The 27,523-nt window shown below is 44.5% G+C and overlaps 1 protein-coding gene across 2 annotated transcripts; it reads left to right on the top strand.

Moving 5' to 3' along the window:
- LOC142390476 (deoxyribonuclease gamma-like) lies at nucleotides 1–25,961 on the top strand. 2 transcript variants are annotated; one of them, XM_075475936.1, is made up of 10 exons: nucleotides 1–119; nucleotides 9,177–9,340; nucleotides 9,652–9,740; nucleotides 12,404–12,415; nucleotides 17,788–17,874; nucleotides 19,112–19,209; nucleotides 19,292–19,404; nucleotides 22,058–22,215; nucleotides 22,296–22,392; nucleotides 25,424–25,961. In XM_075475936.1, exons 2-10 carry the CDS (start codon nucleotides 9,185–9,187, stop codon nucleotides 25,553–25,555), a joined length of 942 nt encoding a protein of 313 aa, XP_075332051.1. In that variant the 5' UTR covers nucleotides 1–119; nucleotides 9,177–9,184; the 3' UTR covers nucleotides 25,556–25,961. The 2 variants fall into 2 exon arrangements, with proteins under 2 accessions (XP_075332051.1, XP_075332052.1); XM_075475937.1 differs by lacking the exon at nucleotides 12,404–12,415.
- The last annotated feature ends 1,562 nt before the right edge of the window (nucleotides 25,962–27,523 follow it).

The following is a 27,523-nucleotide window of genomic DNA, read 5'->3' as shown; positions in this document are numbered from 1 at the left end:
GACACAACCAGGAAGAAGAAGAGACACTGTAAGGTTGGGAGCCTCCACCCAGCAGGTGAAACTTTTCAGCAGCAGAGACGACACACGGTTACGGTTCGACCCCCAGCTCACCTGAACAGGTAAGATATAAATATATATATATAAATATATATATATATATAAGCCTTCTTCCTTCTGTGGTGTGAGTTAGTGTGAGTTAGTGTGAGTTAGTGTGAGTGTTTTACAGACTTCTTCTTTCTGTGGTGCGTTTGCAGAGTTTGGGAATCATCCTTTAATTTCACAGGGACTTTTATTCTGATTTGTGTGGCTCAGACTGGTGGAAATAAATTTAAACAGTGAGTTAGTTGTTGGTTGACTCCTGCAGAAAGGCTTTAATAAGCCCCCCCCTACAGGGTATTATATCCGTTAGAGGGTCCGGCCTCTGTTCCTGGGGAAGGAATCAAACCAAATGTCCTCACAAAGCAGCCAGAAGCACCACTCTGTGGCCTCTGAAGGCTTTTTAGACCAAACATTTCTGCTGGTGTCGCCTGCACAGATGTGTTTTCAGCAGCTTTCTGCACCAAAGACGCATCTAAACACTTTGATTTAAAGGAGGTTAAACCCATGAGTGATGAATCAGAACCAAACGGGCTCCACTAATGGGTTTGAAGTGAATGAACCAGGCTGCAGCCTTTGCTTTGGGTGGCGATCCTCAGACCGTTTCACTGCTTTTGGACCGAAAACAAAGTTTCAGTGCAATCTGTTGGTGTCCTGAGCTAGGAAATAGTTTTTGAATTGGCTCTATATGAACAAATTGGATTATTTTATGAATAATTATGATTACAATGAATTGAATTCCAACTGGCTTGAATTGGACTTTATTATTTAAGTGCCTTGAGATGACATTTGTTGTATTTATTGGGACCTTTTCTGCTTTGAGGCGTTTTACAGCTGGAAATAAAAGAGGAAACTGCCTCAGTGTGACATGTATTTACATCAGAAGTATGGGGGGGGGGTCACACCCCCTCCACCCCCTGCGTTAGTGTTGGGACCTCCCTTATGAGAGAAAACAGTCGGTTAGTCCCCAGGACTTCCTGGTTAAATGAGTAAATGACACAAATCTCAGAGTTACACAACCTGTCAAACATTAATCGTCCTAAAAAAAGACTTAATTTAACTATAAAGAGTAAACTATGAACCAAAATGAGCTCCTCAGAGAACCTCGTGTTACAGCTTTGCATGAAACGGTCCCATATTTAGAGTTTGGGGATCTGAGGGTGACCCGAATCATCGAGCCCGTCCTGACCGCTGCTTCATCCTTACAGTTAGAAACCTGGTTAAGTGATAAAAATCAGGTGGTTAACTGCATGAAGAGGCCTCTCCCGGTTCACTGGCTGCAGAGTTCCCATGATGGGACTTTTCTTTGCCTGAGACGGGGCTGACATCAGCAAACAGGACCAAAGAATGGATTAAAGAATGCTAAATAAAAGCGTGACGACAGGTTGATTCATCAGCCGATGTTCAGGGTTAAAGCCTGAATAACCATCTGGGATTAAAAAAGCACTCAGACTCTGGCTGAACAGTAATATCTGAAATCAGCTGGATACTTTCTAACTGCTCTGGGGCCCAAACGGCTCGTTTTTATTCATTTTTTTTACACTTATTCATCCAATAATTTCAGTTTTCAGGTTTTAGTCCCGATTTACTTAGAATTTGGATGTTTTTGTGATGGAAGGAGAGGGAAACGGCCCTTTTGTTCTGATCCTTGTGACTCACGTCAGTTGGATGGTTACACGTTTCAGAGAGCAGGTAAACATGTCTTCAGGGGGCGTGGCTTCAGCGAACAGGTTCTGCGTCCTTGCTGTCTTTCTGCCTGCGGCCTGTTCAGGTCTGGGCACGCTCAGATCCGTCAAACCGGTCAGCTCTGCTGTCACATGATCTCGCCTCGCTCACACTGAAGTCGGTTTGCCTTTTTAACAAAAAGACAAAGTTAATGTTTGCCTTCACACGTTTCTTATAAACAAAAAGACCAGGTCTGAACCTCTGGTTTTAGAGCCAGGACCAGGTCTGAACCTCTGGTTTTAGAGCCAGGACCAGGTCTGAACCTCTGGTTTTAGAGCCAGGACCAGGTCTGAATCTCTGGTTTTAGAGCCAGGACCAGGTCTGAATCTCTGGTTTTAGAGCCAGGACCAGGTCTGAATCTCTGGTTTTAGAGCCAGGACCAGGTCTGAATCTCTGGTTTTAGAGCCAGGACCAGGTCTGAATCTCTGGTTTTAGAGCCAGGACCAGGTCTGAACCTCTGGTTTTAGAGCCAGGACCAGGTCTGAACCTCTGGTTTTAGAGCCAGGACCAGGTCTGAACCTCTGGTTTTAGAGCCAGGACCAGGTCTGAATCTCTGGTTTTAGAGCCAGGACCAGGTCTGAATCTCTGGTTTTAGAGCCAGGACCAGGTCTGAACCTCTGGTTTTAGAGCCAGGACCAGGTCTGAACCTCTGGTTTTAGAGCCAGGACCAGGTCTGAACCTCTGGTTTTAGAGCCAGGACCAGGTCTGAACCTCTGGTTTTAGAGCCAGGACCAGGTCTGAGAACCTCTGGTTTTAGAACCAGGACCAGGTCTGAACCTCTGGTTTTAGAGCCAGGACCAGTTCTGAACCTCTGGTTTTAGAGCCAGGACCAGGTCTGAACATCTGGTTTTAGAGCCAGGACCAGGTCTGAACCTCTGGTTTTAGAGCCAGGACCAGGTCTGAACCTCTGGTTTTAGAGCCAGGACCAGGTCTTAACTTCTGGTTTTAGAGCCAGGACCAGGTCTGAACCTCTGGTTTTAGAGCCAGGACCAGGTCTGAGAACCTCTGGTTTTAGAGCCAGGACCAGGTCTGAGAACCTCTGGTTTTAGAGCCAGGACCAGGTCTGAGAACCTCTGGTTTTAGAGCCAGGACCAGGTCTGAATCTCTGGTTTTAGAGCCAGGACCAGGTCTGAACCTCTGGTTTTAGAGCCAGGACCAGGTCTGAATCTCTGGTTTTAGAGCCAGGACCAGGTCTGAACCTCTGGTTTTAGAGCCAGGACCAGGTCTGAACCTCTGGTTTTAGAGCCAGGACCAGGTCTGAGAACCTCTGGTTTTAGAGCCAGGACCAGGTCTGAACCTCTGGTTTTAGAGCCAGGACCAGGTCTGAACCTCTGGTTTTAGAGCCAGGACCAGGTCTGAATCTCTGGTTTTAGAGCCAGGACCAGGTCTGAATCTCTGGTTTTAGAGCCAGGACCAGGTCTGAACCTCTGGTTTTAGAGCCAGGACCAGGTCTGAACCTCTGGTTTTAGAGCCAGGACCAGGTCTGAACCTCTGGTTTTAGAGCCAGGACCAGGTCTGAACCTCTGGTTTTAGAGCCAGGACCAGGTCTGAGAACCTCTGGTTTTAGAACCAGGACCAGGTCTGAACCTCTGGTTTTAGAGCCAGGACCAGTTCTGAACCTCTGGTTTTAGAGCCAGGACCAGGTCTGAACATCTGGTTTTAGAGCCAGGACCAGGTCTGAACCTCTGGTTTTAGAGCCAGGACCAGGTCTGAACCTCTGGTTTTAGAGCCAGGACCAGGTCTTAACTTCTGGTTTTAGAGCCAGGACCAGGTCTGAACCTCTGGTTTTAGAGCCAGGACCAGGTCTGAGAACCTCTGGTTTTAGAGCCAGGACCAGGTCTGAGAACCTCTGGTTTTAGAGCCAGGACCAGGTCTGAGAACCTCTGGTTTTAGAGCCAGGACCAGGTCTGAATCTCTGGTTTTAGAGCCAGGACCAGGTCTGAACCTCTGGTTTTAGAGCCAGGACCAGGTCTGAATCTCTGGTTTTAGAGCCAGGACCAGGTCTGAACCTCTGGTTTTAGAGCCAGGACCAGGTCTGAACCTCTGGTTTTAGAGCCAGGACCAGGTCTGAGAACCTCTGGTTTTAGAGCCAGGACCAGGTCTGAATCTCTGGTTTTAGAGCCAGGACCAGGTCTGAACCTCTGGTTTTAGAGCCAGGACCAGGTCTGAACCTCTGGTTTTAGAGCCAGGACCAGGTCTGAATCTCTGGTTTTAGAGCCAGGACCAGGTCTGAACCTCTGGTTTTAGAGCCAGGACCAGGTCTGAACCTCTGGTTTTAGAGCCAGGACCAGGTCTGAACCTCTGGTTTTAGAGCCAGGACCAGGTCTGAGAACCTCTGGTTTTAGAGCCAGGACCAGGTCTGAACCTCTGGTTTTAGAGCCAGGACCAGGTCTGAACCTCTGGTTTTAGAGCCAGGACCAGGTCTGAACCTCTGGTTTTAGAGCCAGGACCAGGTCTGACCCTCTGGTTTTAGAGCCAGGACCAGGTCTGAACCTCTGGTTTTAGAGCCAGGACCAGGTCTGAATCTCTGGTTTTAGAGCCAGGACCAGGTCTGAACCTCTGGTTTTAGAGCCAGGACCAGGTCTGAACCTCTGGTTTTAGAGCCAGGACCAGTTCTGAACCTCTGGTTTTAGAGCCAGGACCAGGTCTGAACCTCTGGTTTTAGAGCCAGGACCAGGTCTTAACTTCTGGTTTTAGAGCCAGGACCAGGTCTGAATCTCTGGTTTTAGAGCCAGGACCAGGTCTGAACCTCTGGTTTTAGAGCCAGGACCAGGTCTGAGAACCTCTGGTTTTAGAGCCAGGACCAGGTCTGAGAACCTCTGGTTTTAGAGCCAGGACCAGGTCTGAGAACCTCTGGTTTTAGAGCCAGGACCAGGTCTGAGAACCTCTGGTTTTAGAGCCAGGACCAGGTCTGAATCTCTGGTTTTAGAGCCAGGACCAGGTCTGAACCTCTGGTTTTAGAGCCAGGACCAGGTCTGAACCTCTGGTTTTAGAGCCAGGACCAGGTCTGAACCTCTGGTTTTAGAGCCAGGACCAGGTCTGAACCTCTGGTTTTAGAGCCAGGACCAGGTCTGAGAACCTCTGGTTTTAGAGCCAGGACCAGGTCTGAATCTCTGGTTTTAGAGCCAGGACCAGGTCTGAACCTCTGGTTTTAGAGCCAGGACCAGGTCTGAGAACCTCTGGTTTTAGAGCCAGGACCAGGTCTGAACCTCTGGTTTTAGAGCCAGGACCAGGTCTGAACCTCTGGTTTTAGAGCCAGGACCAGGTCTGAACCTCTGGTTTTAGAGCCAGGACCAGGTCTGAACCTCTGGTTTTAGAGCCAGGACCAGTTCTGAACCTCTGGTTTTAGAGCCAGGACCAGGTCTGAACCTCTGGTTTTAGAGCCAGGACCAGGTCTGAACCTCTGGTTTTAGAGCCAGGACCAGTTCTGAACCTCTGGTTTTAGAGCCAGGACCAGTTCTGAACCTCTGGTTTTAGAGCCAGGACCAGGTCTGAACCTCTGGTTTTAGAGCCAGGACCAGGTCTTAACTTCTGGTTTTAGAGCCAGGACCAGGTCTGAATCTCTGGTTTTAGAGCCAGGACCAGGTCTGAACCTCTGGTTTTAGAGCCAGGACCAGGTCTGAGAACCTCTGGTTTTAGAGCCAGGACCAGGTCTGAGAACCTCTGGTTTTAGAGCCAGGACCAGGTCTGAGAACCTCTGGTTTTAGAGCCAGGACCAGGTCTGAATCTCTGGTTTTAGAGCCAGGACCAGGTCTGAACCTCTGGTTTTAGAGCCAGGACCAGGTCTGAACCTCTGGTTTTAGAGCCAGGACCAGGTCTGAACCTCTGGTTTTAGAGCCAGGACCAGGTCTGAGAACCTCTGGTTTTAGAGCCAGGACCAGGTCTGAGAACCTCTGGTTTTAGAGCCAGGACCAGGTCTGAGAACCTCTGGTTTTAGAGCCAGGACCAGGTCTGAGAACCTCTGGTTTTAGAGCCAGGACCAGGTCTGAATCTCTGGTTTTAGAGCCAGGACCAGGTCTGAACCTCTGGTTTTAGAGCCAGGACCAGGTCTGAATCTCTGGTTTTAGAGCCAGGACCAGGTCTGAACCTCTGGTTTTAGAGCCAGGACCAGGTCTGAACCTCTGGTTTTAGAGCCAGGACCAGGTCTGAACCTCTGGTTTTAGAGCCAGGACCAGGTCTGAACCTCTGGTTTTAGAGCCAGGACCAGGTCTGAACCTCTGGTTTTAGAGCCAGGACCAGGTCTGAATCTCTGGTTTTAGAGCCAGGACCAGGTCTGAACCTCTGGTTTTAGAGCCAGGACCAGGTCTGAACCTCTGGTTTTAGAGCCAGGACCAGGTCTGAACCTCTGGTTTTAGAGCCAGGACCAGGTCTGAACCTCTGGTTTTAGAGCCAGGACCAGGTCTGAATCTCTGGTTTTAGAGCCAGGACCAGGTCTGAACCTCTGGTTTTAGAGCCAGGACCAGGTCTGAATCTCTGGTTTTAGAGCCAGGACCAGGTCTGAATCTCTGGTTTTAGAGCCAGGACCAGGTCTGAACCTCTGGTTTTAGAGCCAGGACCAGGTCTGAACCTCTGGTTTTAGAGCCAGGACCAGGTCTGAACCTCTGGTTTTAGAGCCAGGACCAGGTCTGAACCTCTGGTTTTAGAGCCAGGACCAGGTCTGAACCTCTGGTTTTAGAGCCAGGACCAGAACTCACGGCTCCTGCAGCTTCTGTTCATGGTGGAGTCTCTTTCTGTGGAACATCTGCAGGAAGAAGAGAAACCTGTCAGAGGAGGAGTTAAAGAATAGAAAATATAACGAGAAGGAAGTGAAGCGGCGACCAAAAAGAGGAACAACAGGAGGAGAAAGAAGAATAATTGATGTGAGAAAAGGAAGAATCAGCATGAAGAGGGTAACCAGAAGGCCAGGCATCTTTATTTCTACAGCACATTTCATACCACAGGCAACTCAATGTGCTTTACATAAAGACAAGGCTTTTAAAAGAACAGCATAAAGCAGCATGAAAACAAGCAATTTAAAGAAAAAAATTAAAAATAGAATTAAAACTCAACCATACACCGCACACCGAAAGAGAAATGTTTTTAACCTGGATTTAAAAGTGCTCACAGTTGGGGCTGATTTCAGTTCTGCTGGTAGTTTGTTCCAGTTGTGTGCAGCAGAACAGCTAAAAGCTGCTTCACCGGGTCCAGTTTGAACTCTGGGCTCCACTATCTGACCTGAGTCAGCAGATCTCAGAGCTCTGCTGGGTTTATACTAACAGCATGTCATTCATGTATTCTGGACCTAAACCGTTCCAGAACTTCAAAATCTATTCTGTATCTGACCGGGAGCCGATGTAAAGACTTGAGAACTGGGGTGATGTGATGTGATCTCTCTGTTCTGGTTAAAACTCGGGCTGCAGCGTTCTGAATGAGCTGCAGCTGTTTGAGACTCTTTTGGGGGAGTCCAGTCAGAAGACCGTTAGCATTAGCATGTAGCATGAATCAGCTTCCCCTGATCTGTTTGGGACATGAAACCCTTCATTCTGGATATGTTCTTAAGTTGATAAAAGGCTGATTTGGTGACTGATTTGATATGATTGTTGAAGGTCAGGTCTGAGTCTATCAGCACGCCGAGGTTCCGGACTTGGTCTTTAGTTTCTAGAGACAGTGACTCAAGATGTTTACTGACAGCAAACCTCTTCTCTCTGTTGCCAAACACAATGACCTCAGTTTCTTCTTGATTTAACTGAAGGAAATTTTGGTTCATCCACTTTTTGACTTGCTCTAAGCAGTCGCACAATGACTCTATAGGACTGCAGTCATCTGGAGACAGTGCCAGATATATCTGTGTGTCATCTGCATAGCTGTGGTAGTTGACTTTAGAGTTCTTCAGAATTTGACCCAGAGGCAGCATGTATAGGGTGAACAGAAGGGGTCCAAGAACTGACCCCTGAGGAACTCCACATGTCATAGCCACTCGATCAGATTGATTACTTCCAATAGTCACAAAATAACGCCGCTCCTCCAAGTAGGACCTGAACCATTCTAGGACTGTCCCGCTGAGTCCTGCCCAGGTTTCCAACCTGTTCTGCAGTATACTGTGATCCACAGTGTCAAATGCAGCGCTGAGATCCAACAGGACCAGAACTGACACCTTGCCTGAGTCAGTGTTCAACCTTATGTCATTTAACACTTTAATAAGAGCCTTTTCTGTACTGTGGTGAAGTCGGAAGCCTGACTGAAATTTGTCAAGGAGTCCACTGGAGTTCAAGAAGTTACGGAGTTGATTAAAAAACACTTTCTCAACAATCTTGGCTATAAAAGGAAGATTTGAGATGGGTCTGTAGTTGGTTAAAATGGAAGCATCCAATGTTGTCTTTTTTAGGAGTGGCTTGATGGCAGCTACTTTTAAGGGTTTAGGAAACGTGCCTGATTGAAGTGAGCAGTTAAGAATTTCACAGCTGTCCTCATCTTTTCTACAGGGCTGGGGAGTTAACTTGTTAATCATTTAACGCAGATAAATAGTTTATCGAACATTAATGCAGTTTTTTTTTATTAATTAGAAGAAAGAATAATGCTAAATTTTTTGGGGGGGGCTTTTGTTCCTTTAATGGAAAGTTCAGAGAAACAGGAAGCAGGGGCAGAGAGAGGGGGAACAACACGCAGCACAGGGCCGTCCGATGCGGGACTTGAAATGGGGCCAGCTGTCTGTTGCTCACAGGCTTTTATTTTGTAAAAGTCTGTTGCTCACAGGGTTTTATTTTGTAAAAGTCTGTCGCTCACAGGCTTTTATTTTGTAAAAGTCTGTTGCTCTCAGGCTTTTATTTTGTAAAAGTCTGCTGCTCTCAGGCTTTTATTTTGTAAAAGTCTGCTGCTCTCAGGCTTTTATTTTGTAAAAGTCTGTCGCTCACAGGCTTTTATTTTGTAAAAGTCTGTCGCTCACAGGCTTTTATTTTGTAAAAGTCTGTCGCTCACAGGCTTTTATTTTGTGAAAGTCTGTTGGTCACAAGTTTTTATTTTGTAAAAGTCTTTTATTTTGCAGTTTAACCAGCAGCTTAATCTGCAGCTTAACCAGCAGCTTAACCAGCAGTTTAACCAGCAGTTTAACCAGCAGCTTAACCAGCAGCTTAACCAGCAGCTTAACCAGCAGCTTAACCAGCAGCTTAACCAGCAGCACAACCTGGTCTGATGAAATGAGCGTTTTTTGTTCCGGTTGGACTCTGATGGGACTCAGAATATTAGTTCAACATAATAAAAGTTAGATTTACTTTCAGGCTTTTTTTAAGGACTGTAAGCTGAAATATCTGATGTTTTAGCTGTTTTAGCTGTTTTAGCTTCACCTGAATGACTCTGTGTGCTTCTTGTTGCCTCCTCAGATCCAGCCATGAGGTGGCGCCCTTCTCTCCTCCTCCTCCTCTCGGCCTTCAGCCTTTTCCTCGTCGGAGCTAAAGTGACAGATTTCAGGATCTGTGCCTACAATGTGCCGAACTTTAACCTGAAGAAGGCATCGAACCACAGAGCGTTGCACACTCTGACGAAGGTGGGACGCACACACGCGTTGTTGTTGTGATTAAATTCCTCCTTAAATATTAAGCTGTACCTGCATCTGCTTTGTGGGCATTTTTGTTCATCTTCCGTTAAGTTTTTCATTGTCCAAAGTTGCTCAAGAGAAAATTCTTTGACCTAAACTGTAGTCGGTACATAACGCGAACAGTGCGAGCATTAACATTATTATTATATTATATATATATACATATTTTTTCATTAATAAATGAGGGAGAAAAGGCTCTTTTTAAAACATAGAAACTATGATTATGCCTTTGACTGACGGCCTGTTTCCATCCTGTGCAGGTCGTGTCTCGCTGTGACATCTGTCTCCTGCAACACGTGGTGGATTCAGACGGTAAAGCCATCAAAGCTTTGCTGACCAAACTCAACAGGTACAGTCTGAGTGAAGAAATAAATCTGTGTGTGGGGAAACTTAACCACTAACTACTACGAATCATAACTACCCCGCTGCAGGTCACTGTCCGATGGTCTGAACGTATGAGTCAAAAGATTACAGATGTAATCCAGTATTCTGTAGATTATTCCATCCATTAACACAGCAATCATAGCATGAACCATCTGTTGGTTTAATTTTCAGAAAAAGTATTTAACTGAGTGTCAAGAGAACAAAAGCAAGTATTTCATTTAAATGCCATATTGAAATAGTTTTTAAAAGAGCGGGGTAGTTCTGGGGACATTTCAACAGCTCCGCTAGCTTCCTTCTGTTCTCTGCTAGCAACCTTCCGCTCACTACTAGCTTCCTTCTGTTCTCTGCTAGCTTCCTTCTGTTCTCTGCTAGTTTCCTTCTGTTCTCTGCTAGCTTCCTTCTGTTCTCTGCTAGCTTCCTTCTGTTCTCCGCTAGCTACCTTCTGTTCTCTGCTAGCTTCCTTCTGTTCTCTGCTAGTTTCCTTCTGTTCTCCGCTAGCTTCCTTCTGTTCTCTGCTAGCTTCCTTCTGTTCTCCGCTAGCTTCCTTCTGTTCTCTGCTAGCTTCCTTCTGTTCTCCGCTAGCAACCTTCCGCTCACTACTAGCTTCCTTCTGTTCTCTGCTAGTTTCCTTCTGTTCTCTGCTAGCTTCCTTCTGTTCTCTGCTAGCAACCTTCTGCTCACTACTAGCTTCCTTCTGTTCTCTGCTAACTTCTTTCTGTTCTCTGCTAGCTTCCTTCTGTTCTCTGCTAGCTTCCTTCTGTTCTCCGCTAGCTTCCTTCTGTTCTCTGCTAGCTTCCTTCTGTTCTCTGCTAGTTTCCTTCTGTTCTCCGCTAGCTTCCTTCTGTTCTCTGCTAGCTTCCTTCAGTTCTCTGCTAGCTTCCTTCTGTTCTCTGCTAGCTTCCTTCTGTTCTCTGCTAGTTTCCTTCAGTTCTCCGCTAGCTTCCTTCTGTTCTCTGCTAGTTTCCTTCTGTTCTCCGCTAGCTTCCTTCTGTTCTCTGCTAGCTTCCTTCTGTTCTCTGCTAGCAACCTTCCGCTCACTACTAGCTTCCTTCTGTTCTCTGCTAACTTCCTTCTATTCTCTGCTAACTTCCTTCTGTTCTTCGCTAGCTTCCTTCTGTTCTCTGCTAGCTTCCTTCTGTTCTCTGCTAGCTTCCTTCTGGTCTCTGCTAGCAACCTTCCGCTCACTGCTAGCTTCCTTCTGTTCTCTGCTAGTTTCCTTCTGTTCTCCGCTAGCTTCCTTCTGTTCTCTGCTAGCTTCCTTCAGTTCTCCGCTAGCTTCCTTCTGTTCTCTGCTAGTTTCCTTCAGTTCTCCGCTAGCTTCCTTCTGTTCTCTGCTAGCTTCCTTCTGTTCTCTGCTAGCTTCCTTCTGTTCTCTGCTAGCAACCTTCCGCTCACTACTAGCTTCCTTCTGTTCTCTGCTAACTTCCTTCTGTTCTCTGCTAACTTCCTTCTGTTCTTCGCTAGCTTCCTGCTGTTCTCTGCTAGCTTCCTTCTGTTCTCTGCTAGCTTCCTTCTGTTCTCTGCTAGCTTCCTTCTGGTCTCTGCTAGCAACCTTCCGCTCACTACTAGCTTCCTTCTGTTCTCTGCTAGTTTCCTTTCGTTCTCTGCTAACTTCCTTCTGTTCTTTGCTAGCTTCCTGCTGTTCTCTGCTAGTTTCCTTCTGGTCTCTGCAAGCAACCTTCCGCTCACTACTAGCTTCCTTCTGTTCTCTGCTAGTTTCCTTCTGTTCTCTGCTAGTTTCCTTCTGTTCTCTGCTAGTTTCCTTCTGTTCTCTGCTAGCTTCCTTCTGTTCTCTGCTAGCTTCCTTCCGTTCTTTGCTAGCTTCCTTCTGGTCTCTGCTAGCAACCTTCCGCTCACTACTAGCTTCCTTCTGTTCTCTGCTAGTTTCCTTTCGTTCTCTGCTAACTTCCTTCTGTTCTTTGCTAGCTTCCTGCTGTTCTCTGCTAGTTTCCTTCTGGTCTCTGCAAGCAACCTTCCGCTCACTACTAGCTTCCTTCCGCTCTCTGCTAGCTTCCTTCTGTTCTCTGCTAGTTTCCTTCTATTCTCTGCTAGCTTCCTTCCGTTCTTCGCTAGCTTCCTGCTGTTCTCTGCTAGCTTCCTTCTGTTCTCTGCTAGCAACCTTCCGCTCACTACTAGCTTCCTTCTGTTCTCTGCTAGCTTCCTTCTGTTCTCTGCTAGCTTTCTCTTGTTCTCTGCTAGCGTCCTGCTGTTCTCCGCTAGCTTCCTTCTGTTCTCCGCTAGCGTCCTTTCCATTAAAAAGCTAACATGAAATGTTACCATGCGTTTGTAGCAGTAATTTATGGTATTTATCGCTTTCACTTCCAATCGGGGTTGATGGGAACATAACACTTGGGCTGACGCTTCGGTTTTCACCAAAAGGCTACAAAAGAGTGAACTTTTACTCTAGCTGCTAACTTTGCTCTAAAATGGCGCCTGCTGCAGTAGCTCTGGACATGTTGCGTAATTTCTTTGCATCTTCTTGATCTTCTCGAGACTTATTTGACGTGTAAAAACTGAACAATTTTACCGATAGGATGTTCTTTAACAATAGTACAATCTCTGTAACTGCTTCATGTATATTTGATACTAAAGTGGTGATTTGTTGTGTCTGCTGTCGTCCTCCTGCAGGAAAACCTACAGGTACAGTGAATTTTATGAGCATGTTAAATAATCTAATCATAATTAATCACCTTTATTCATCTGACTAATCTTAATGTCTATCTGAGCTGAGCTGAATCACACAGCTGGCCTTTTGGTTACAGTTCACCCGCAAATCTGATGTGGGGTCAATGCAGGAGGGGCTTATCTTTGCTGACAAAGCTGCTGGATAAGATTTGTGTTAAAGGGACAGTTCACCTCTTTTGACAGCTGTGTAACATCCCATATCAGTAACATCATTTATGAACATCTTCTTACCCCCTGCTGCGTCCTGTGAGCAGAGTTCCAGCCTCGTTTTGGTGTTGATGAAGGTAGTCCGGCTAGTTGGCTGGGGTTTAAAAAATAAAGCGTTTTGCTTCTCAGAACAATATGCGTTCAAAAGAGTAATACATTTGCATCACAAAATGGTTCTCCAGGAAAAAGTGAGACCTCACAATCTCTTGGCCCTCTTAAGGAAGCTAGGAGAGAACAGAAGGAAGCTAGGAGAGAACAAAAGGAAGATAGGAGAGAACAGAAGGAAGCTAGGAGAGAACAGAAGGAAGCTAGGAGAGAACAGAGGGAAGCTAGCAGAGAACAGAAGGAAGCTAGGAGAGACCAGAAGGAAGCTAGGAGAGAACAGAAGGAAGCTAGGAGAGACCAGAAGGAAGCTAGCGGAGAACAGAAGGAAGCTAGCAGAGAACAGAAGGAAGCTAGGAGAGTACAGAGGGAAACTAGCGGAGAACAGAAGGAAGCTAGGAGAGACCAGAAGGAAGCTAGGAAAGACCAGAAGGAAGCTAGCGGAGAACAGAAGGAAGCTAGCAGAGAACAGAAGGAAGCTAGGAGAGAACAGAAGGAAGCTAGCAGAGAACAGAAGGAAGCTAGGAGAGAACAGAGGGAAGCTAGCGGAGAACAGAAGGAAGCTAGCAGAGAACAGAAGGAAGCTAGGAGAGAACAGAGGGAAGCTAGCGGAGAACAGAAGGAAGCTAGCGGAGAACAGAAGGAAGCTAGGAGAGAACAGAAGGAAGCTAGCGAAGAACAGAAGGAAGCTAGCAGAGAACAGAAGGAAGCTAGCGAAGAACAGAGGGAAACTAGCAAAGAACAGAAGGAAGCTAGCAGAGAACAGAAGGAAGCTAGGAGAGAACAGAGGAAGCTAGGAGAGAACAGAAGGACGCTAGGAGAGAACAGAAGGAAGCTAGGAGAGAACAGAAGGAAGCTAGCAGAGAACAGAAGGAAGCTAGGAGAGAACAGAGGGAAGCTAGCTGAGAACAGAAGGAAGCTAGCAGAGAACAGAAGGAAGCTAGGAGAGAACAGAGGGAAGCTAGCGGAGAACAGAAGGAAGCTAGCGGAGAACAGAAGGAAGCTAGGAGAGAACAGAAGGAAGCTAGCGAAGAACAGAAGGAAGCTAGCAGAGAACAGAAGGAAGCTAGCAAAGAACAGAAGGAAGCTAGCAGAGAACAGAAGGAAGCTAGGAGAGAACAGAAGGAAGCTAGGAGAGAACAGAAGGAAGCTAGGAGAGAACAGAAGGAAGCTAGCGAAGAACAGAGGGAAACTAGCGAAGAACAGAAGGAAGCTAGCAGAGAACAGAAAGAAGCATTTTCAAATTATAGCTCAGACTTAGCACTTTAATATTCATCATCTCTTTCAGCTGGTGGTCTGATAGCGAGCCTGAGAAACGGAGCGTTAGCTTCTGAATGCTCACAGAGCTTAAACCAGCCGAAGCGCTTCAGTGAGGGTTTACTTTTCCCAGCAGTCAGCTGCTTCCTCCTGGGGATGTTTGATGGGTAACAGCCTGCTTATGATTTGGGATTCATTTACAAATTCCTGGTGATGGGTTGGACTGATCACTTCGGGTGTTGGCTCTTCTGGAATAACAGAAACCTGAGATTTGTGCCTGTTCAGTATGTTCACTCTGAGGTTATAAACCATTGAACTTCATCTCTGCGGGATGGAAGTTATTAGTGATTCGGCTCTTTTGACTCCCGAACGGCTCTTAATTTGGGATCTTTTGTAGCTTATGTTTTACCTTAACATTGCAAAAAAAAAAAAAAATCATGGTTTATGTGTTGAACACTACGGAAGCCCAGAGCGGATGTGGTGCGTATAAACTTTTTTTTTTGATAGTTTTCTCGAGATAACGAGTTAATTTACCGATGGTTTTCGAGGCCATTTTTTTTCTCCACAGTCTATTTATATGTGTTTATATTAGGGCTGGGCAAGTTAACTCGTTATTATCGCGTTAACGCATTAATTATTTAACGCCGATAAATATTTTATTGCACATTAACGCAGGTTTTATTTTATTTACTGTAATTTTTTGTTTGTTTTCTTATTAAAAAAAAAAAAAAAACTTTTTGAGGGCTTTTGCGCCTTTAATAGAAAGTTCAGAGAGACAGGAAGCAGGGGGAAAGACATGCAGCAAAAGGCCGCTCGGTGCGGGAGTCGAACCGGGGCCACCTGCAGCGAGGACTGTAGCCTGTACATGGGGCGCCAGTTCAACCCATTTATTATTTTATTATTTATTTTATTTTGTAAGTCTGTTGCTCACAGGCTTTTATTTTGTAAAAGTCTGTCGCTCACAGGCTTTTATTTTGTAAAAGTCTGTCGCTCACAGGCTTTTTTTCCACCATGCTGGTACTCGCGCATGGCGACCAGCATGGGGGCGGACTGGGGAGAAAAAGTGACCTCCAAAACCATTAAAAATGAACTAAATTAACTCGTTATCTCGAGAAAACCATCAGAAAAAAGTTCTTGGAACTTTATGATTATTTACAGCCAGAGTTTGGCACAAAGTGGTGAGCTCGTCTATGCCTACTTGTTCAGACTAAGCCTGTGGTGGATGTTCGTTTCTATGCCGATCTTGCAGACTCTTACTGTAGATTCTGTCAACTTGTTTGTCTTTCTTTGCAACCAATAACAACCTTTTTGAGTGGGTTGCTGAACAGTGTTGTTTTTGACAACCATCTTAGATTTAGTCTTAGTCTTTTGGACTAAAATGCTTATTAGTTTTAGTCACATTTTAGTCACTTCTATATGTGATAGTTTTAGTCAACGAAAAGTCAAAAAGGTTTTAGTCTAGTTTTAGTAAAAAATAAAAAGAAAAAATTAGTATAGTCTACCGTGTTAAGAAAATAGTATGGTCTTAACTATCAAACAAGCAGAACAAAAATACATCGCTTATTAACTGACCCTGTACTAAAGCTTTCTGATTTTTCATTCTGTACTGTGCGTGTGTCCCAACTTTACTGTAAGGGCACTAAACGCACAGGTCCTGGTTAGGGCTGCACAACGTCACTTGTGGCTTTTAGGCTAAAGCTAGCAGACTCTACGTATAACAGTAACTCGACCTGTTTAACATATCAAGTTACGTGCTGACAGAACGTACACACAAAGAGATAACCACACCGTCACTGAATGTAAACATGGCTAAACATGCTGCTAAAGTAACACACACATAATGAATTGACGTTAGCGTAACAAAAGCTAACTTTAGCCTGAAGTTAGCAGCCCATTTGCGCCAGGAGTATGTGGAAAACGTACTAATGTATTAGCTTACTATGAAATTTATCGATTATGTTAACAGCATTTGTAACTTACCTTCGAAAAAATATCCCTGTGACGAGCCTTAAGGTGCCGCAGCAGATACTTTTTAGGTTTTAATTGACACACACAATAATCAGAAATGTCATGCATTTTAAACGTCTGACAGATCACCCACTAACATTTTCGTCCATTCTCGTCTCGTCAACAAAAACTCACACACGTCTCGTCATGTTTTCGTCATCAGAGAGCTATGTTTATCTCGTCACCGTCTCGTTATCGTCATGAAAAAAAGTGGCGTCAACGAAATGATTTCGTCATCATTGACAAAAACAACACTGTTGCTGAATCAAATCCTAGAGTTGTTGCACATTTTCTCCAATAAAGTTGCTCAGGAAAGACTTTTGGGGATCGCCATTTCCTTTGAATTTGTGTCCCTTAAAGGTTCTTTAACAGGAGACTTTAACCACTCAGAAATGGTTTCCTGCTGTTTTCTAGATTTCTGCCCGCTCCAGATTTAAGTTAAATAAAATGCAACAAAAGAAAAGTCTTGAAGAATTGATATTAAACTAAATCAAAGTGCTATACAAAGTGGGTTAACAGTAGGAGTACTACTAGTGTAAGCTAGCTAACACAACAGCTACTTTAGCCTAATTGTTGTTAGCGTGTTTCTTTTGCATTTAAATTCAGTTAACCTTTAACTGTTATTTACACATTATAATATAGTTACATGAAAGTTATAGTTTCTTCCTTCTGTTCTCTGCTAGCTTCCTTCTAACTCTCGTGGCAGCCTGAAAAGTCTTGAAAAATTGATATTAAACTAAATCAAAGTGCTACACAAAAAACATTTCCAACCATAAACGGGAGCAATAAAATAACTTGAAGCTATATTTTCTTGAAGACGGTTTCAAGTATTAATTTAATGTGAAAATAAAAATCCACACAACAGGTTGAAACAGACCTATGGTGTTTTAGTTTTTACTTTGTTTTCTTAAATTAGCATCTTTAGCATCTAGATATTTAGGCAAAAAAAAAAACAACCAAAGTGTCTCATATAAATGTAGTGGGGCAAAAATATCCAAGTTACAAATACTTCAGCATTGCGCTTTAGTCGAGTGTTTAGTCAGATTTACATGGTGGTAGCTAAGCTAGCTAACACAACAGCTACTTTAGCCTAATTTTTGTTAGCATGTTTCTTTTGCATTTAAATTCAGTTAACCTTTAACTTATATTTACACATTATAATATAGTTACAAGCAGATATGCGAACCCTTTATTTATGTGCAGAATATGTCTTTGTGTTTAGTTTTTGGTTCTTATGAGGATGGTTTGTTTTAAATAGCTGAGGTCAGGGTTAGCATAGGGCGTCTTATTAAAAAACATATATATTTCCAAAAACATTATTTTGTGTTAATGTGAAATGTTAGCTGCCTATCAAATGATTGATGCAAATTATTATTGATTCGTTAGCCTTACCTTCAATCGTGTTAGCTACAAACATTGCTGATAAATACAGGAAGTAGAATTATTGCAGGTTGATGTAAACTAATTGTGTGGTTGAAGAGTCCAAGATGTGAAAGAACTGGTAGAAAACTTTGAGGATTTTCACTCTGTCCACACAAACAAAACACAATAATGAGTCTTAAGGAATGACTCGCACACAACTAAAAATGTTAGATAAATGGTATAAAATTTGAGATTTATGCAGAAGGTCTTATTTCTTACTGCAGGTGTCATTTGAACTGTGAGCTGACTGGAAAAAGAGAGCTTAAACTCTATAATTATGTAAGTTTCCACGCTACGTGTTAGTAATCGTAATCTCTTTGTGTTGTGTTGAGGTATGACGGGCATCGCTACAACTCGGTGTCCAGTAAGAGTCTGGGAAACTCTCCCAGCGACATGCAGCAGTACGTCTTCATCTACAGGTAAGATGGCTTTTTGCTGCGATTTTCAACATCTCAGAACGACCCCCATGAGGAATAAAAGCTGCCGAAGCAAAGCAAAGATGCTGCACTGTGCAGTTGTTCATAGGAGGGACTTTCATTCAGAACGCTCATAATTAGGGCTGGGCCAGTTAACTCGTTATTATCGCGTTAACTTGTTAAATATTTAAGTCTATCGTTCACAGGCTTTTATTTTTGTAAGTCTGTTGCTCACAGGCTTTTATTTTGTAAAAGTCTGTTACTCACAGGCTTTTATTCTGTAAAAGTCTGTTGCTCACAGGCTTTTATTTTGTAAAAGTCTGTTACTCACAGGCTTTTATTCTGTAAAAGTCTGTTGCTCACAGGCTTTTATTTTGTAAAAGTCTGTTACTCACAGGCTTTTATTCTGTAAAAGTCTGTTGCTCACAGGCTTTTATTTTGTAAAAGTCTGTTACTCACAGGCTTTTATTCTGTAAAAGTCTGTTGCTCACAGGCTTTTATTTTGTAAAAGTCTGTTGCTCACAGGCTTTTATTTTGTAAAAGTCTGCTGCTGTGGAACAGGAAAAGAAAGTAATCTGCGGATCCACCAAACATGGAGAAGGGTACGGAACTTTTACTCGGCCATTTTCATGTTAAAGTTCTTCCAGACGGCGGAGTCGACAGAACCAAAGTCATCTGTAAACACTGCCAAGTTGAATTGTCTTCTCAGCGTAGTAGTTCCAGTCTAAAATATCACTTAAAGGCAAAACACACAACTGATAGCAGCAAGTCATTCAAGGAAACAGACAGTGGAGCGAGGCTTCTACATAAAAACTACAGAAAGATGCTGATGTTAAAAGTGTGTTTGCACAACAAATGTTATGGCACTTTCATTCATATGGCAGCACATTTAAAATTAAGCTAAATGCTAAAGGCTATACACTACTTTTGGATTCATTTTTGGATTCTGCGTACAAATGCGATTAATCGTGGTTAATGAGGGAAATCATGTGATTAATTAGATTAAAGATTTTAATCGTTGCCCAGCCCTAATTATAATTAAAGCTGGAAGGATTCTATTCTAAGGCCTTCTCCCCCTGATTTTAGGTTCTGTTGTAACTCCGAGGGTGTTCTCTGAACGAACGCTTCTCAGCTAAAGGATGTATTTGTCAGCCATGAATCTGTGTGTTTGCTGTTGATCTAGTTTAGATTGAACTTGCTTTAAAACCTAAAACGAGACCAAACCTCCTCCTCTGAACAGGGAGGACAGAGTGAACCTGACGGGTCAGCATCAGTATGAGAGAAAACAGTCCTTCGTCAGAGAGCCGTTTGTAGTGCGCTTCCAGAGCAACAAAACCGGTCAGTGGACACCAGGAAAGACGTGTCTCTGCTTTGTGTCCTCGCTCTTCTGTCTTCACCGTCCTTCTTTCTGCCCCCGCAGAGATCAACGAGTTCATTTTGGTTCCGCTGCACTCTGAACCGGCTCAGGCTGTCGAGGAGATCGACCGACTCTACGACGTCTTTGAGGAAGTCAGCGCGATGTGGGAAAACCAAGTGAGTTTACTGTGCATGGCATGTCTTTAAAGGGACAGTTCACCTCTTCAGACATGAAGCTGTGTAACATCCCATATCAGCAACATCATTTCTGAACATCTTCTTACCCCCTGCTGCGTCCTGTGAGCAGAGTTCCAGCCTCGTTTTGGTGTTGATGAAGGTAGTCCGGCTAGTTGGCTGGGGTTTAAAAAATAAAGCGTTTTGCTTCTCAGAACAATATGCGTTCAACAGAGTAATACATTTGCATCACAAAATGGTTCTCCAGGAAAAAGTCAGAGCTCACAATCTCTTGGCCCTATTTTCTCTCCCTTCGTATCACTACAGGCTGTGTAAACTGTGCAGACCGAGCAGTCTTCGTTTCTTTTCCTTTCCTTTCCTTTTCTTTTGTTTCTTTTCCTTTCCTTTCCTTTTCTTTTGTTTCTTTTCCTTTCCTTTCCTTTCCTTTCCTTTCCTTACCTTTCCTTTTCTTTTGTTTCTTTTCCTTTCCTTTCCTTTCCTTACCTTTCCTTTTCTTTTGTTTCTTTTCCTTTCCTTTCCTTTCCTTACCTTTCCTTTTCTTTTGTTTCTTTTCCTTTCCTTTCCTTTCCTTACCTTTCCTTTTCTTTTGTTTCTTTTCCTTTCCTTTCCTTTCCTTACCTTTCCTTTTCTTTTGTTTCTTTTCCTTTCCTTTCCTTTCCTTACCTTTCCTTTTCTTTTGTTTCTTTTCCTTTCCTTTCCTTTCCTTACCTTTCCTTTCCTTACCTTTCCTTTCCTTTCCTTTCTTTTGTTTCCTTTCCTTACCTTTCCTTTCTTTTGTTTCCTTTCCTTCTCTTTCCTTTCCTTTCCTTTCCTTTTGTTTCCTTTCCTTTCCTTACCTTTCCTTTCGTTTCCTTTCCTTTCGTTTCGTTTCCTTTCCTTCTCTTTCCTTTCCTTTCCTTTCCTTTCGTTTCCTTTTGTTTCTTTTCCTTGTCTTTCCTTTCCTTTTGTTTCCTTTCCTTTCCTTTCCTTACCTTTCCTTTCGTTTCCTTTCCTTTCGTTTCCTTTCCTTTCCTTCTCTTTCCTTTCCTTTCCTTTCTTTTCCTTTACTTGTCTTTCCTTTCCTTTTGTTGCTGCGTGCTGTGCAGACCGAGCAGCAAACAGCGTAACAGGTGCGGCTGTCGGCAGGCGGCAGCAGGCAGTGATACGAAGGGAGAGAAAATAGGGCCAAGCGATTGTGAGGTCTGACTTTTTCCTGGAGAACCATTTTGTGATGCAAATGTATTACTCTGTTGAACGCATATTGTTTTGAGAAGCAAAACGCTTTATTTTTTAAACCCCAGCCAACTAGCCGGACTACCTTCATCAACACCAAAACGAGGCTGGAACTCTGCTCACAGGACGCAGCAGGGGGTAAGAAGATGTTCAGAAATGATGCTGCTGATATGGGATGTTACACAGCTTCATGTCAGAAGAGGCGAACTGTCCCTTTAAGTCTGTAAAGTGAAGGTCGTTCAGAGAGTAACGAGCCCTGTTTAAAATATAAGGCAGAGAAAGTACTGATGTGTGTGCTGAAATCGGGTGGGTAAAGGAATCTGAGTCCTTGTTCGGCTCGGGAAGCCAGAACAGAGCCGTTTACAGCCTTCTCTCTACACCAAATAAATGAAGAAGAAGAGAGAAGAGCGCTGATTGGTCCACAGTCTGTGGTTGGTAGACAAACTTGGCACAAAGCATCGTGGCCGGCTGACAACACCACAGTATTGAAGACACCATGTCTGTTTCTACTTGCCCTAAGACAGAGACGGCAGCCATTTTTGTTGAGTTAAAAGCTGCTGCATTGGTCTTCTTCTACAGATGAGACTCACTCAGCGGGGTCACATGGCCCTGAAAGGATCAGATTATTGGCTAAATTACAATCAGACTGAGTTATTAAGGGTGATTCTCCTTGGATAATGAATGGGATCAGAGGCACAAAGCGTGTCATACCCCGGTATGATAGGTGGCGCTGTACCCATTCCAGCTGTTGCTAATAGAGCCACTTCCTGTTGACCTCTTCACCACCAACAACAACAACAAACTCAGGCATTGGAGAAAGATGGAGAACGCAGAGCCAGATGAAGCTACGTCCCTCTACATTTGGGCTGTGATGAGCTGCTTGTTGCACAAACTCGATGCCCAACGGAGCATTCTCCATCGCGTTGTTTGTTTCTTTCTGACGGCGACAACAACAGGAATATCGTCTCCTTTGACTTCCGGGTCACGACCCCGGGAAAACATCTGGAGCATGCGCAGAACGCAAAGTCTGATTCACCACGTGCTTCAGGGTCTACAGGCAGGTTTAGAGTGACTTTCAGCCCAGTTATCTCGGGGTCTGAATCCCATCCGATCCAGTTCTTAGTCAGATTAAGGTGTCTACATGCACTTAATAACTCAGTCTGATTGGAATTTAGCCAATAATCCGATCCTTTCAGAGCCATGTGACCCCACTGAGTGTGTTCCCCCAATCTGTTGGGAACTTATAATATGAAGTTGTTTTCCTGGATCAGATGCATGAATAACTGGGCCTGGAAAGGTGGGGCGGGCCCTTTAAGGGTCCGGGATGCCCCCAAAAATTCAACGCAGAGCAGGTTCTTCACTTGTTGGGACCCGAGCAGATGAGCAGGAACTGAGCTCCATGGCTCTGTGTGTTTGTGTGCAGAATGTGATGTTCCTGGGCGACTTCCACGCCGGCTGCGCCTACGTGACCCGAAATGACCGGAAAAGGATCCGACTGTACACCAACACCAGCTTCTCCTGGCTGATCAGAGACCGAGAGGACACCACCGTCACAGACTCCACCAACTGTGCCTACGACAGGTGTGTGTGGGTGGCTGGTCGGGTGGATGCTTCATGCTTTCAGTGTGGCGTCAGCTGGAACTCTTCTCTTTGTGTGTTAGGATCGTGGTGCACGGACAATCCTTCCTCAAGACCATCGAGCCGCTCTCTGGAAAAGTCTTCAACATCGCCGAAGAGTTTAAATTTAGAAAGAGAACGGTAAGACCGCTGGGCCCACCAAAGAGTTTGAACTTAGAAAGAGAACGGTAGGACCGCCAGGCCGGGCCCGCCAAAGAGTTTAAACTGGTAAAGAGAACGGTAAGACCACCGGGCCCGCCAAAGAGTTTGAACTTAGAAAGAGAACGGTAAGACCACCGGGCTGGGCCTACCAAAGAGTTTAAACTGGTAAAGAGAACGATAAGACCGCCGGGCCCGCCAAAGAGTTTAAATTTAGAAAGAGAACGGTAAGACCACCAGGCTGGGCCTACCAAAGAGTTTAAATTTCGAAAGAGAATGGTAAGACTGCCGGGCCCGCCAAAGAGTTTAAATTTCGAAAGAGAATGGTAAGACTGCCGGGCCCGCCAAAGAGTTTAAACTTAGAAAGAGAACGGTAAGACCGCCAGGGCGGGCCCACCAAAGAGTTTAAACTGGTAAAGAGAACGGTAAGACCGCCAGGCTGGGCCCGCCAAAGAGTTTGAACTTAGAAAGAGAATGGTAAGACCACTGGGCCGGGCCCGCCAAAGAGTTTGAACTTAGAAAGAGAACGGTAAGACCACCGGGCTGGGCCTACCAAAGAGTTTAAACTGGTAAAGAGAACGGTAAGACCACCGGGCTGGGCCTACCAAAGAGTTTAAACTGGTAAAGAGAACGATAAGACCGCCGGGCCCGCCAAAGAGTTTAAATTTAGAAAGAGAACGGTAAGACCACCAGGCTGGGCCTACCAAAGAGTTTAAATTTCGAAAGAGAATGGTAAGACTGCCGGGCCCGCCAAAGAGTTTAAATTTCGAAAGAGAATGGTAAGACTGCCGGGCCCGCCAAAGAGTTTAAACTTAGAAAGAGAACGGTAAGACCGCCAGGGCGGGCCCACCAAAGAGTTTAAACTGGTAAAGAGAACGGTAAGACCGCCAGGCTGGGCCCGCCAAAGAGTTTGAACTTAGAAAGAGAATGGTAAGACCACTGGGCCGGGCCCGCCAAAGAGTTTGAACTTAGAAAGAGAACGGTAAGACCACCGGGCTGGGCCTACCAAAGAGTTTAAACTGGTAAAGAGAACGGTAAGACCACCGGGCTGGGCCTACCAAAGAGTTTAAACTGGTAAAGAGAACGATAAGACCGCCGGGCCCGCCAAAGAGTTTAAATTTAGAAAGAGAACGGTAAGACCACCAGGCTGGGCCTACCAAAGAGTTTAAATTTCGAAAGAGAATGGTAAGACTGCCGGGCCCGCCAAAGAGTTTAAATTTCGAAAGGGAATGGTAAGACTGCCGGGCCCGCCAAAGAGTTTAAACTTAGAAAGAGAACGGTAAGACCGCCAGGGCGGGCCCACCAAAGAGTTTAAACTGGTAAAGAGAACGGTAAGACCGCCAGGCTGGGCCCGCCAAAGAGTTTGAACTTAGAAAGAGAATGGTAAGACCACTGGGCCGGGCCCGCCAAAGAGTTTGAACTTAGAAAGAGAACGGTAAGACCACCGGGCTGGGCCTACCAAAGAGTTTAAACTGGTAAAGAGAACGGTAAGACCACCGGGCTGGGCCTACCAAAGAGTTTAAACTGGTAAAGAGAACGATAAGACCGCCGGGCCCGCCAAAGAGTTTAAATTTAGAAAGAGAACGGTAAGACCACCAGGCTGGGCCTACCAAAGAGTTTAAATTTCGAAAGAGAATGGTAAGACTGCCGGGCCCGCCAAAGAGTTTAAATTTCGAAAGGGAATGGTAAGACTGCCGGGCCCGCCAAAGAGTTTAAACTTAGAAAGAGAACGGTAAGACCGCCAGGGCGGGCCCACCAAAGAGTTTAAACTGGTAAAGAGAACGGTAAGACCGCCAGGCTGGGCCCGCCAAAGAGTTTGAACTTAGAAAGAGAATGGTAAGACCACTGGGCCGGGCCCGCCAAAGAGTTTGAACTTAGAAAGAGAACGGTAAGACCACCGGGCTGGGCCTACCAAAGAGTTTAAACTGGTAAAGAGAACGGTAAGACCACCGGGCTGGGCCTACCAAAGAGTTTAAACTGGTAAAGAGAATGGTAAGACCGCCAGGCTGGGCCCGCCAAAGAGTTTGAACTTAGAAAGAGAATGGTAAGACCACTGGGCCGGGCCCGCCAAAGAGTTTGAACTTAGAAAGAGAACGGTAAGACCGCCAGGCTGGGCCCGCCAAAGAGTTTGAACTTAGAAAGAGAACGGTAAGACCACCGGGCTGGGCCTACCAAAGAGTTTAAACTGGTAAAGAGAACGGAAAGACCGCCAGGCTGGGCCCGCCAAAGAGTTTGAACTTAGAAAGAGAACGGTAAGACCACCGGGCTGGGCCTACCAAAGAGTTTAAACTGGTAAAGAGAACGGAAAGACCGCCAGGCTGGGCCCGCCAAAGAGTTTGAACTTAGAAAGAGAACGGTAAAACCACCGGGCCGGGCCCGCCAAAGAGTTTAAACTGGTAAAGAGAACGGTAAAACCACCGGGCCGGGCCCACCAAAGAGTTTGAACTTAGAAAGAGAACGGTAAGACCGCCAGGCCGGGCCTACCAAAGAGTTTAAACTGGGGAAGAGAACGATAAGACCGCCGGGCCGGGCCCGCCAAAGAGTTTAAACTGGGGAAGAGAACGATAAGACCGCCGGGCCCGCCAAAGAGTTTAAATTTAGAAAGAGAATGGTAAGACCGCCGGGCCCGCCAAAGAGTTTAAACTTAGAAAGAGAACGGTGAGACGGCCGGGCCCGCCAAAGAGTTTAAACTTAGAAAGAGAACGGTAAGACCGCCGGGCCCGCCAAAGAGTTTAAATTTAGAAAGAGAACGGTAAGACCACCAGGCTGGGCCCGCCAAAGAGTTTGAACTTAGAAAGAGAACGGTAAGACCGCCAGGCTGGGCCCACCAAGGCTTCCTTCTGCATGTTAAAGGGATAGTTCGCCTGTTGGTGTCCAGCAAAAGTTAGTGATGGATGAATCCGTTCAGTATCAAGGTCACATTTCAGAGGTTGAACTGTTGGAAGTCGGTTTGACCTGAAGCACCGAGGTCTGTCTCTAACGTTTCCTTCTCTCCATTGCTTCTGTCTGCCAGGTGCTGGCCGTGAGCGACCACTTCCCGGTGGAGGTGATTCTGAAGAGCTCCTCCCTCCTGCTTCAGGCCACGCCCCTCCTGCTCCTCCTCTCCGTCCCTGCCGCGGTCCAGTTCTTCCTGCCCGCTCTGTGATCGCCTGGTTGATCGTCTGCCCATCAGCTCACCTTTTGGTTTTATATTGTTTTTAAGATTCAGTCTGCTCTGATAGCAGGAATCGGCTTTTTTTTTTCTCGAGCCGACGCGTTTAGCTCGCAGTTCGCCATAAACACACGGTTAAAGTGCCTCAGGATCTATTCCAACTCGTGTTGAAACGTTGCAGTTATCGCTTGTAATGATGCTAAAATCACATGTCAGCAGTGCTTTGTTGTTGTTTTCTCTTTATCTGGGTAACTTTTCCCATTTTTTTTTTTTGTCTCTTCCACCCTTAGGTATCGTTGTTTTGTAGAGAAACTCGTGTTAATAGTTAAAACTTGGGGAAATTTTTAAAACATTCATTGATCCTGTGTTTTAAATAGTCAATAAAGTTGTTTATGATGAACTTTTAAAGCTCAAGACGGTGTCGTTTTTAAAACGGTGTGAGTTTTAGTCGCGTCTGGGTGGTGGATGCAGACTGAGATGGGTGAAAACAAAGTGGCCACAAAGAGATGAAAAATGATCAAATGGGGGCTCAAAATGACGAGGAAATGCAAAGGAAGCGAAATGGGTCCACATGGGGACATGAGATGAGCAGAGAGGAAAGCAAGTTCACGGATTGTTTCAGTCCTCCAGCTCATCTGGCGGCGCTGCAGCTGGAATCTGCCGGAACAAACAAGATATGTGACGTCACGCAGCAAAGATCGTCTATGCTATGTTTTTGTTGAGATGCATCACACGGAAAGGAAAATCCTCAGCCTGTTTCTGGGGCTCAAACTGAGATTTTTCTTTGCTTCCGCTTGATTTCCAGCATAGACATTTGAACCCTTTTAACGATAAATTACATAAACTTCTCAGAAGTTAGATGTGTTTTTATAGCATGATGCTCCTCGGTTAGATGAGAGGTGTGGATGTGTTGGATCCTGACTCCTAGACCAAAAACAACTGAGATCAGGATCATCTTTTGGAGGAAAAGGTACAAAAATCAAGAGTACATGCACTGAAATGTACAGCGAACAGATAGAAGTTAGAACATTTACCTTCTGGCCTGTGTCAAAATGTTCTTTTAAAACGTATTTTTATGTGGAGAAGCTGAATAAAGCTGTTTTACCACCAGCTAACACCTCATGTGGGTGTTTTTACTTTATATTAACCCAATTATTATTATTTTAAAAGGAAAAACAGGCCGAAAGGAAAAGAAAGAACGAGTCTTAAATATTAAGATAATAATAATTCACCATATTTTGTATTTATTTATAAATATCTCTGAATTGGAGTTACGGTAACTCTGTTTTAACGTTTCTTATTGACTTCAAAGTCTACTAATATCTGTCCAATCAGTTTTTACTAATAATAACCCTCTGTAACAGGTGACTTTATTGTTGACACACCACATGAGATAAAATATCATTAATTGCACTCAGGGGGCGCATAGGGGCTGTGTATTGTTGTACACACCTTGTATATTTTATATTCATATATTTTTATCATTATATTCCTCTGTTACATGTTTGCACCTTACGCCGCTGCAAATTCCTAGTCAGTGAACACTGTTCACTAACAATGGCAATAAAACTGATTCTGATAAAAAAAAAAGTGAATAAAAGCTGTGTTTTTCATTTAAAAAAAAAATCCAGATGTGGTGTTTCAAAGATAATAACCATGTTTATTTGTTTATATATTTCTATTTTTGTTATTATTTATTTGTTGATCATTTTAGGTCATGGAAAATACAGAATGTCTAAGAACAAAGCCAATTTTAACAGTTTAGTCAATTATTATTATTATTATTATTAGTTAGTAGTAGTATTTTTTATTAGAATTGGTATTATTATTGTCGTTAATATACACTCATTGTAAATAATTTTTTGAGCTACTTGACTAATTTGAATTTCCCCCATTGGGGATGAATAAAGTATTTTTCTATTTCTATTCTATTCTGTATTTAGTGTTTATATTATGTATATA

The sequence above is a fragment of the Odontesthes bonariensis genome, chromosome 10 (genome assembly GCF_027942865.1).
Source record: "Odontesthes bonariensis isolate fOdoBon6 chromosome 10, fOdoBon6.hap1, whole genome shotgun sequence".
Lineage (NCBI taxonomy): Eukaryota > Metazoa > Chordata > Actinopteri > Atheriniformes > Atherinopsidae > Odontesthes > Odontesthes bonariensis.
Note: the sequence above shows the minus strand (reverse complement) of the source record. Positions and strands in the feature narration are given on the sequence as shown.

Bases quoted from the DNA above. Each gene is read 5' to 3' on its own strand.
- LOC142390476 (XM_075475936.1), top strand. From the start codon at position 9,185: ATGAGGTGGCGCCCTTCTCTCCTCCTCCTCCTCTCGGCCTTCAGCCTT. The intron at 9,341-9,651 runs GTGGGACGCACA...CATCCTGTGCAG, and splicing joins CGTTGCACACTCTGACGAAG to GTCGTGTCTCGCTGTGACAT. The intron at 22,393-25,423 runs GTAAGACCGCTG...TCTGTCTGCCAG, and splicing joins TTAAATTTAGAAAGAGAACG to GTGCTGGCCGTGAGCGACCA.